General features: G+C 37.9%; 1 protein-coding gene across 1 annotated transcript in view; it reads right to left on the reverse strand.

Annotated features, from left to right (window-relative positions):
• Positions 1–457: 457 nt before the first annotated feature.
• Positions 458–12097, reverse strand: part of brinp3b (bone morphogenetic protein/retinoic acid inducible neural-specific 3b) — a 37050-nt gene continuing 25410 nt past the window's right edge. The window contains exons 6-7 of the mRNA XM_073849461.1: positions 612–862; positions 458–474 (exon numbers count right to left, since the gene is read on the reverse strand). Of these exons, the coding sequence (XP_073705562.1) occupies positions 458–474; positions 612–862 (268 nt within the window). The remainder of the gene's footprint in view (positions 475–611; positions 863–12097) is intronic.

Consider the following 12097-nt stretch of genomic DNA (forward strand, 5'->3'; position numbering starts at 1 on the left):
GATCCGGAGGGCCAAGGTGGAACCCAAGGCTCTGGCGACCAAGGCAGAGGCGTAGATCTGGAGGTCCGCGGCGGAGCCGGAGGGACAGAGGACTGAGGCTGTGCCAGAGGGATGGAGGAGTTCCACGGAGCCGGTGGGACGGAGCGATGAGGCGCAGCCAGAGGAGTGGAGTCCTGAGGCGAAGGTGGGATGATGACAGACGATGTAGCCCGGTGGAGCTGGTGGACCGACGGGCGATGGTGGAGACGAGGTAGCTGTGAGACGGCGTGGAGCCGCAGGGTCGGAGGGCCGAGGCGGAGTCCAGGACTCAGAGGCTGAAGGCGGAGATGAGGGATCCTCCAGCCATGACGCCGATGATGACTGGCAGACCTGCGGCGAACCCACTGCACAGATGGTGGACTGAGGGTGAGCAGAGGGACTGATAGGCAGCAGTGGTGGCATGGTTGAAACATTATGGCTATTGGAAGATGTTAACTGAGGGAGGGTGGGAGGGAAATTAACATTGACAGACAGTTTAGGATGTGCAGGGAGTTTAATGAAAATGTCCTCAGAATATTTTAAATCTTGTTCAAAGTTCATCACAGTTTGTCCCAGATCCAAATTTAGCTCACCCTCAGCGGTGGTGCAGTGGGTAATGCTGTCCTCAGCACTCTCACATTCCACTGAAGCCTCCACCGTCGCAGTCATTATGGCCGGCTCACGCACCTGGTCTGACGGTTCGTGCAGCTCAGGCTCCATGGCGATCAGCCGCTCTGTCGCTCCTCTCGGCGATGACTCGCTGGTCGCGGCGGTCTGTAGCTCTCCGTCATCGGTGGGCTCTGGCTGGTATGTGGCTGGTACAGAGGGGTGTGACACCTCTGTTCTTCACGCATGAACTTTACATAGTTATTGAACTAAACTGAATCAACACAAAAATGACTAAACCTTATATCTGAAGTTTGCATCATTGATTGCATTCATTGCTTGATATATTTCTAACTGTTAAGCTGCTACGAAACAATCTCTGTTTTATAAAGCTCTATAAAATAAAGGTGACTTGACTTGAAAAACCTCTGTGAAATGCTTGAATTTTTTTTTAAGATCTATTTTTTTTTGGCATTTTTGCCTTTATTATGATAGGACAGATCAGACATTACAGGAAGCAAAGTGGGAGAGAGATGGGGGGCGTGATCGGGAAAGGTCACGGGACGAACGGAGCGCAACAGCGCTGTATGTCGACACGCTGCCTACAAGGCTATCGGCACCGACTAAAATTTGTTTTAAGATTTATTTCACCCCAAAATCTAAATTTTGCCATCATTTACTTACCCTCATGTCATTTCAAACCGATAAGAACTTTATTCAATTAATTAAATCTGTGAGATTTCTATCCCTCTTTGACAAGGGACAGATCACCAGTTTAAACAGCTTATTTCTCTGCATTTAAACATTCTTGGAAACATTTAGGATAATATAAGTTCACAAGTTAACAAAATATGTAAAAATATGTAACAAAGTATGCTTTTTCTTTTAGGAAGAGTGCACCTTCTCACAAGAGCATCATCATGTTTGCTGAAACTTGTCATCAAAGATAACTTCTGTTCGTCTTGGAAGAAAATAATGTATAAAATAGTTTTCTATTTTACATTTTTGGTCATGCATTTATATGCTTGCATTTGAGTTATTAATTAGTTTTGACTATTGTGAAATGTGAAGAATCAATGCGGTGGCATGACTTTTGTGTAGCAGAGACTTTCAAGTCAATGTTTTTACAGAGACATCTTTAACGTTCCCGCTGTTTCATCAAAATCATTCACGTTTTCCCACTTCAAGGTTGTTGCAGATGAATTATTCCTCTATTTTTCAGCACCTAAAGTGGGAGCACCTCACCCGACTGACTGCTTCACTTGCATACAATGCCAGAGGAATGTTCTTTTTAAACCTAACAATAGTCCTCGTCTATTTCACTTCAAGGACTCCAAGTCTTTGTCGTGATTTTTTTTGCATTGTGGCCCATTAATGTGGCAGAACTCACTGAATATGTAGTTCACAGCAAGGGAGCTACTAAAACACCCCAGGTATCACTGCCCGTCTGCTGCATATACATGTGTATGTGTGTGCCTGCTGATACTTATATTTTCTTTTCCCTGTTTGTGTGAAAATTGCAGGACATTGCTGACATTCCTATAAGCAATGGTATTATTCAAGGATATGGCAGAATGACTTGGAACCTGGAGGTGAATATCCATTCTTTTCCTGTTTTTGCACATCTTTTTTGTATTGATCATTTAGGCTTTTAGCACTTTTACAGCTCAACTGTTCATTAACACCAGCTGATACCTTCTGCCCACAGGCTAGCATCTAAACCCCAGCAAACGGGAGAAAGCCCACTGAATAGATTTATTGTTTCAGCCTAAGTGTAAAATAAAGTGGTGATGTTTCAAAACTAAAAAATAATGTGAAAGAATATTCTATGTCCTTCGCCTCTAGCTGCTTCTTTCTTTCTTTTTTTGAGTGAAAACAGAGCCTTTTAAGACATATGTAGAGAGCTGATACTCAGATATTTCAAATCTTATCAAAAACTATATATGCACATACACCTACATTAGAAATGTCACATCATTGTGACATTCCATATTTCATAAATGACTCTTTGTACTTTGCCAGCCTCAAGAGAGAACATAAGAGCTAGACTACATTTTAATGCAAACTGTGTTTGGGTGAAGCTCACAGAACCTGTCAAGATGATGTCAGGGTCATATTTCATCCCAAAAAAACAACAGAAAGGGACAAGATATTATTTCACTTGAAAATTAAGTGTATTTTTTGTTTTTACTGTGACCTTTATGCAGTCAAATTCTCATGATCATAATATAAGTAAATCACACCTTACTATTTGTAATGCAAAAATAAATAAATACATAAGTATGATTAATGTACTTCTTTTAATTTATGCAAAAAAGTTATATTATAGGAATAATTATGATTAGTATTATTTACATTATTATTTATGTAATGATAATCTCATTTGAGAAAAACTGGAGTTAAAGGGAGAGTTCACCCAAAAATGAAAATTACACCATGATTTAATCACCCTCAAACCATCCTAGGTATATGACTTTGTTCTTTCAGACGAATACAAATGGCCTGGCTCCTGCAAGCTTTATAATGAAAATGAATGGGTGTTGAGATTTTGAAGTCCAGTAAAGTGCATCCATCCATTAAAAAAGTGCTCCACACATGAACTGCAGCTCACCAGTACCAGCAGCACTCGTGCAACCCCAGACCATTATGCTACCACCACCATACTTGACTGTAGGCAAGACACAATTTTCTTTGTACTCCTCACCAGGGCATCGCCACACATGCTGGACACCATCTGAGCCAAACAAGGTTATCTTATTGTCTCATCAGACCACAGGACATGGTTCCAGTAATTCATGCTCTTGGACAGGTTGTCTTCAGCAAACTGTTTGCGAGCTTTCTTGTGAGCCAGCTTCAGATGAGGCTTCCTTCTGGGACGACACCTATTGTGTGTAAACCGACTTGTTGCAGTGTGTGGCGTATGGTCTTAGCACTGACAAGCTGACCTTCTACTACTGCAACCTTTAAAGCACTGCTGGCAGCACTCATGCATCTGTTTTTTGAAGCCAGATCCTGCACCTGATGCACAGAACAAGTGCTTTGTTGATCGACCCTTGCAAGGCCTGTTCCAAATGGAACCCATCTTGGAAAACCTCTGTATGACCCTGACCACTGTAGTGTCAGCTCGGTTTCAACTCAGTGTTACTGAACCTCTAATAGCCTTGGCCATCTTTGTGGAGATCAACAATTCTCAGAGAGTTTTTTGCCATGAGATGCCATGTTGAACATCCAGTGGTCAGTATGAGAGAATTGTACATAAAGCACCTAATTTTAACTGCTCTGATACAAGATGCACAACTTAATCCTGTCAAGCAGACAAAAACATAAACATGACGAATAGGACATGTGGCTTTGCATGGTTAAACAACATACTGCTCTTATCACTTAGGGTGTACTCACTTTTGTTGCCAGCTGTTTTGACAATAATGGCTGTATGTTGAGTTATTTTCAGAGGACAGTAAATTATACAGCTATAGAAGCTGCATTGACTCCTCTAAAATATATCCAAGTTTCATTTCTATAGTACTGTCCCTTGAGAAAATAAACTAAAATGGTTGCTGAAATGTGAGGGGTGTACTCACTTTTGGTTTAATGTATACAGTATACATTTTTTTTCTACACCGCTATTTTGCCTAACTCAGAAAGGAAAGAGAAAGCTAAACTACGTATTTTTATTCAAAGAGTCTTTATGCAGATGTATTGAAATAAGTAATGTTTGTCTTTGGGTTGCATTTGTGCCATTTGTCATGAATGTTAGTATAGATCAGTGGACCCTGAATGGGATTATTGTTTGTTAGTCCGCAAATATTGTCTGAGATTTTCTCTCTGTTGTGCATATTTAATTACATTGTGATATTAGCATAATGCTAGGTCTGTTTTGAAGTCTTTCATCTTTGTAACTAATTGGTACTTGCTTTGTTATTTTCTCAGTACATTTTCAGAACAGTCCCCATAGTCTCCATCTTATTATTCTGTGTGTTCTGTTGATGTTTGTTATTCAGCAGAACCGCTGTCCGTCTACATTATACTGTCATTGTGGATTTGAAAAGTGTCACTTTAGTGGTCCACTTAATATCCCAGTGACTTGCCGTCTTTTCATTTTCTTTTCTTTTCACTTTCTGAAAAATATAAAATAGGGGTTATTATTCGCGATGGGCCCCCCCTCGCCAAGGGCCCCTGTTACTCTGTTCCACTATTACCCCCGTCTGACGCCCCTGAATTGGTGTAATGCAATGTGGTTTTCACATACTGTACATTATTGTTGCTCCTCTCTGCCCCACCTTTTTTTTTACAAAACTCATTGTTGATTAAAAGTGAGGTGTTCTCTGATTGGCCAGCTATCCGGTGCATTGTGATTGGCCAAATACCTCAAGTGTGTGAAGCCGTTTCTCGGCGCGACTATAAAACCCATTATAAACGAGGCATTTGTTGCATCCAGTGGGGACATAACTACTCATTATAACGACTCATACAGTCTTTTTACGCATTGCATCGCACCGCATAAACAACTCGATGTCTGCATTTTTGATCGTAGAACAAGAAACAACAAGCTCTTCTCTACACTGCTCAAAACTCACGTTTGAATAGTCAGTAGCTAATTCTGTAAACATGAAAACATACTTACAAGCTATCAGTCAGAAGCGCAGACTTTCCTTACAACGTTGGAATTGCCCCACTTTATAGCCTTAACCCTTTGTGTACAGCTAGCATTGTAAGCTGCTCTCCCAGGTTCAGTAACCAGTCCTTCATGAAATGCGCAGCACCCACTCAGATATTTGCGTTGTACTGTTCCGGAACAGTGTGGTAAATATAACTTAACCACGATTTCTAAATGTGAGTGATTTCTCATTTGAAAGGCTAAACAAAGTACTTTCGCTTTCCCAATGAAACACACTGCATCTCCACAACATGGCGGCTGCAACAATACTACAGCTGGTAAAAGTTACGCCTTCTTTCTTTTCATATACAGTACAGACCAAAAGTCTGGACACACCTTCTTATTCGTGTGTCTAAACTTTTGGTCTGTTCTGTAGTTTTCTCAAAAACACAAACATGTATTCATGTTGATTACAATGTAATCAGACTTCAGCCATTAATATGTTTTTAAGATACTGAAAAAATCACAAATGTCAGGGCATGTCAAAACTTCTTCAGGGCCCCAAAACACCCTCAGACCCCAGAGGGTTAAAGATGGGTCGTGGCTGGGTCTTCCAACATGACAATGACCCAAAGCACACAGCCAGGAAAACCAAGGAGTGGCTCCATAAGAAGCATATCAAGGTTCTGGAGTGGCCTAGCAAGTCTCCAGACCTAAATCCAATAGAAAATCTTTGGAGGGAGCTGAAACTCCGTGTTGCTCAGCGACAGCCCCGAAACCTGACAGATCTAGAGAAGATCTGTATGGAGGAGTGGGCCAAAATCCCTCCTGCAGTGTGTGCAAACCTGGTGAAGAACTACAGGAACCGTTTGACCTCTGTAATTGTTAACAAAGGCTTCTGCCAAATATATATATATATAAAAAAAAATGACTTCAGTGATCAAATACTTATTTGACACAGTAATTCACAAATAAATTGTTAAAAAATCATACAATGTGATTTCCGGATTTTTATTTTTAGATTCTGTCTCTCACAGTGGAAATGCACCTATGCTGAAAATTGTACACCCCTCCATGATTTCTAAGTAAGAGAACTTGCAAAATAACGGGGTGATCAAATACTTATTGACCTCACTGTATATTTATATATATATATATTAGGGCTGTCAAAAATAATGCGTTAACAGCGTTAATTATTTTGTTGTTGTTAATTACGTCAATTTTTTTAACGCATTTCACGCATGCGCAGTGTGACAAATTATTTATCAGGAAAGTGGTTGGGGAGCTAGCGGCGAGATGGAGCAAGGTGAGCCTATGGACAGATTAAAATATAAAAAGAATGATGATGGTACAGTTAACAAGGGAGAGCGCTTTGCACTTTCCATGCCATAATCCATTCAGAATTTGTATGAAACTTTCGTTTTTCTTATGTTTTGGGAATTACATCTGCATAGTTATGCTGGGTTCATTCTCGAAAGAGCGGTGACTGACACAGTGATATCAAAGCAATTGACAGGAAAAAAAAATCCCCCTTAGTTCAATTTTGTATGCAATGGCAAAGTGTATATATTTAGTTTCGTTTTTTTATTTAGTTAATTTACAAAAAGATATAAAACATTAAAATATTAAAAAATAGATATAAAACAGTTCAAGTATAGTTTAAACGTTAAAGATAAATGTGCGCGGTTAGGTGCATAGTTTGTGCGGAGAGTGGAAGATAAAGCCGCTTTGCAGGTCATCGAGGCACCAGCGCAATCACTTTGAAGCAATTTAAAATGATCTGTCATTTTTGCTCACAAAGGAAAGAGTAATACATCAAAAAACGTTACAGTGTTTTTATAAAATAAAACAAAAACGATGCTCTTTCTGTCGTCTCGTTCTTGAACAGGAGTGCTTAACAAAAATAAAGTGAAATGCATGCCTCACAGACATGATAAACATATCTATAGAAAGCTTTAAATGATTACTTAACGAAATAAAACTAATCGAAAACAAAAACTTGTTCATTGTGTAATCCGTAAAAATAAATTTCTCTCTCAAGGCGCGTCCAAAAAGGAGATTGCAAGTCATGATCTTTGCGACATTGACTCAGAATACACTTTATTAATAAATAATTCAGATATGTCCTCACTCTTTCCTCGACACATTCATTATTTATTTTTGCCGGTGCTTTGTGGCAAGTTTCAGCCTACTGCGTGCGATTGAACGCGGATCTCTTCCAGCTGCGCCATCCGAGCTGGTCTCGAAAGTAAAAGCGAAAGTCTTGTGTTGTTTCCACCAGCGCGGCTTTTTTTTTTTCTTCACCATAATTGATGAATGTCTAAAATATAAAAAATAAGGAGTAGCCTAAAACAGGCCCGATGCCAGCCCTGACATAATATGAAAATATGAAAGTTATGTATCTGTGTCCTGTTATTTATTTTTTAAAGTGCATTTCAGAAAAAAATGGTTAGGATTCAGGTGTAGTTGCAAATAGTGATTAATCCTGATTAATCCACTGAAAAGTCTGATTAATCTGATTAAAAATTTTAATCATTTGACAGCCCTAATATATATATATATATATATATATATATATATATATATATATATGAGTACAGACCAAAAGTTTGGACACACCTTCTCATACAGGTATGTCCAAACTTTTGGTCTGTACTGTAGATATGAATTCAACTGAAAAAACTTGTGAAAAAATATCTTTCAGGTGGTCAAATAGCAAATAGCAAATAGTGGAGCTCTGCAGCCACCTACTGGTAAAAGTTATTTGTATTTTTTTTTTTTTTACTTTTAAAACTGGATTTTCCAAAAGATGGGCAAAAATCTTACACTAAACCATGTGAAATTATCCATGTTATCCCTATGAATTAAAGTTAGAAATGTGGGTCTTTTATAAAGTGAATTTTACATAAAAAGCAGTTTTGTATAAAAACCCATTTAAAAAATATTAATTTATTAATTTATATATATTTAAAAAAAATCACTAACCCACTGAAAAACTTGATTTGAGTTGCATTGATTTGAGTTGTGTCCAAACTTTTGGTCTGTACTGTATATATATATATATATATATATTTGTGGCAGTAATTGTAATTTCTAATTGTTTTTGACATTATGCGACACTCACATTCAGTGTGTTCAAGTTTCAGACATTAAGCCAGTGGACGGGGCCTATGGTGGAAAGATCACTATTCGTCGATGTCTTGCACTGGAGGCAGTGTTTATGCAAACAACTGTGCCTAAGAAAACTGCGTTCCAAAGGAACCATTTTCTGAAGGTTATTAAATAAATGCTTTTTTATTGATGATGAGGACATTTTAAGTTATGAAACCTTAAGGATGTATTAAGCATACAAAGACCTCTTCTATGTCAAAAGATCAAGGGAAATTTGGTTTCTCATGTTATGACCCTTTTAAGGGCTTAAAGCTAACTCTTTACAATAGGGTTTTATTTGTTAACATCAGTTAAAGGTAGGGTAGGCGATTTCAGAGAGGAAGAGACAGGATGAGAGACAGCGTTGGTGGAGGGTTGAATGCAACTCAAATCACCTACCCTGCCTTTAACTACATTAGCATTAATTAACAATAAAAATACTTCTATTGAATGTATTAATTAATGTTAATTTCAACATTATAATTTATAATTGTATTTTTATTAACCTACATTAACAATGATTAATAAATACTTTAGCAACACATCATATTGTAAAGTGCTACTGTTTTATAGTATATTATCAATTCATATATATTAAGGAAGTCATGCCACCAGCGCCGGCGCTCCGCTCACGCACACCACGCGCTGCGCGTAGGGCACCAAGTGCCTGGGGGGGGCACCAAAAAATCTGGGTCGTGAAAAATCATCACAACAGGCTACTAGTATAAATAACAAATAAAATATGTCTAAAGCATGTTGATATACAAAAGCAAGTTCAGGTATAAAACAATGTTAATTTCAACATTAAACTAATATAAAAGTGTTTATATTCACTGCCTGTGTTTTATCCTATTGGTAATTATTGTAAAATAAACGCTAAAACGCTTGTGTTTTCTGAGTCAGTGTCTAGCAAGGATGAAGTTGCCGATCGCTATTTCCTCTTTGGACGTGCCTTTAGAGAAAAATTAATCTTTACAGACTACATAATGAAATGCTTGTTTGTAATTGAAATGTTGTTTTTGATTTGTTCTATTTCGTTAAGTAATAATTTAAAGCTTTCTATAAATACATGTAGGCCTATCTTGTCTGTGAGTTATGTATTTGAGTTTTGCTGAGAAGAACTCCTGTTGAGATGACATGAGGGGATCATGTTTGTTTTCAACGTTTCAAGCACCGTTTGCAACGTTTTGTTGATATTGTGAGTGCACACAAATAAAAGTAGACCCTTTACAGTTCCGAATAATGTATTACTCGTACCTTTATGAGCAAGTGATTGCGCTGGCGCCTCCATGTCCTGCAAAGCGGCTCTCCATACAAACGATTGCATTTGTGCCTAATACCGCACATTTATGTTATTTTAACGTTGAAATGAACATTGTTTTATACTTTAACTCTTTTAGGCCTAGATCTATATTTATTTTAGGCAAGTCATGATTATCTGAGAAGGCAAAATTAATCAAACACAATATGATCAACTCATTCTCTGCCGCTGGCCGCTTGGTCGTTACTTTAAAAATCAAAAACTCATATTTAACGAACAAAAAATGCTCCAAACGTTTTTTCTAAATTAACTTAATAAAAACGAAACGAAATATAATCACTTTGCGTTACATACAAAACTGGACTATTTTAATAGCTGAAACAATAGTGCAGGGCTCTTATGTGTGTGACAGCAATGCTCATCGTAAATAATACTAATAATTGTAATTATTATAATTATTATTTTAATTTGTAGACTAAATAAATGGGTGCACTTAAGACAGTAAACTGTTTATAATGAATGCTTTATTTTTAAATAACCTTTTACAGCTTTGGAAATTTGTTATACTATTCATTCTTAACACGTTGACGAATTTTGGCGATTTTATTATAAGCTTTTCACCCAGAGTTAGATGCATGCTTCACTGTTAATGTTATTATTAAATAACATTCAGTTTGAGAGCAAAGGAATGACAACATAACCTGTAAATTCTTTGTTTTGTATTGCTTTTTACCTTTTCCTCTCCAAACAAATCGTTTTTTATAAAATTCAGGCGATTTTATATTTTGAAAAATAAGGCAAAGCCGTTTGAACCGCGCTCTTCAATTATTATTTTATTTTAGTGCGTTAAAGTCATAGACTGTAAAAAATATGGACGTAGTGTCCGTGACACCATCCGTAGGTAACCTAGCATTTGCGCTTAGGGCACCCAAATGGCTAGCGCCAGCCCTGCATGCCACATAATATTTTACCACCTGTACTAACTTTGTCAAGTCAAATAACATAAATTTAGGATGAAACAGAAGTAGTTAAAGATCTTTTCTTCTGTATCATTGTGTATATCCCAGTATTGTTCATGGGAATGTTCAGTTATGGCATTTTGATTAAACATTACAAGGTCAAAACATAAAAAATGCTGGTTTTGGTTCGCAATAAGATCTATAACATGCTTTTAGAAACTTTATTCCATTCCATTTTCATTCTATGCCGACTTTAAAAGATGTATTGACTTTTTATGTATTGAGTCTTTTTTCTACTATTGATCCACCCTGTTGATATGTATAAAATGTTTTTATAAAATAAAAATGTATATAATGAATTCAAAATCAATGTGTTAATCAATCATTGAATTTTAATGTATATTTTGCACCCTCAGATTCCAGATTTTCAAATATGTTGTCCTATCCTAACAAACATCAATAGAAAGCTTATTTATTAGCTTTCAGATGATGTATACATCTCAATTAAAAAAAAAAAAAAAAACACCCTTATGACTGGTTTTGTGATCCAGGGTCACAAATTTGCGAAAAGCAGTAAAAGCTTCAAAAATGCAAAAGAAAAGCATTTATGTTTAACATTGTCGACATGGTTTTTAATAATTCATACATCACAACAGCCGTCCATGTTGATATCTGGCTCATTTGACTATAGCTTCCACTGAATGATAGATGAATGTGTGGCGAAATACCATAGAGCTTGATTGGGTGCATGGCCTTTCACATCAACAAGGAGATACTTTGCATTTTGTTATTTGTATTCACTGTTGTCTTCCTGCTGTCTGTGACCCTATCAGATCAGACTTACAGCCCACCACCTCAGATCACTGCACTTTCATGTTTTCTTCCAGCTTTTTAGCATGCCATCACTTTTCTGCTTGTACCCACAGTGAACCGTACTGTCACACTGGAAATCTGGTCACCTTATGTGGCAACACCTTGCGAGTCACGCTTGTCTGCGAGATGGAAACATGAGGAAATTTACTTCACAATGCTGCTGTCAATCACGACGCAGCACTCTGGAGCAGCAGATGGTTTCGCAAACCCAAAAACAAATTCATCTGAACCCCAGCAACCGAGGTAAATAGCTCACACGCTTTGAACAGACTCCTACAGCTGTGGAGAAGGATCTCAGATAATGGGCTCTGTCCAGGGTGCCAGCCTTTCGAGCGCCGCACGTCTCCCATCTCCTCAGTGCTCATCCATCACACAGGGAGCGATGACGGAGCGGAGGACTGAGGGAGGTCACTCTCCTCATCGTTATTCGCCTGCCGATAAGTGCCAGTGCTTGTCTCTCGAGGACCGTGCATTTAGGGCACTAAATCTGCCACAAAGAAAGTAGGAGGACACCATATGCCGTCCGTCTTTAGGGTTGTTAAGAGCCTCTTCACAAGTTAAGGTGTGATGGAATGTTGAAGGATGAGTTGGAATATGACATGTGAATCAGGCAGGAAATAATGTTTATTAATG

Source organism: Garra rufa, chromosome 10 (assembly GCF_049309525.1).
Source record: "Garra rufa chromosome 10, GarRuf1.0, whole genome shotgun sequence".
NCBI lineage: Eukaryota > Metazoa > Chordata > Actinopteri > Cypriniformes > Cyprinidae > Garra > Garra rufa.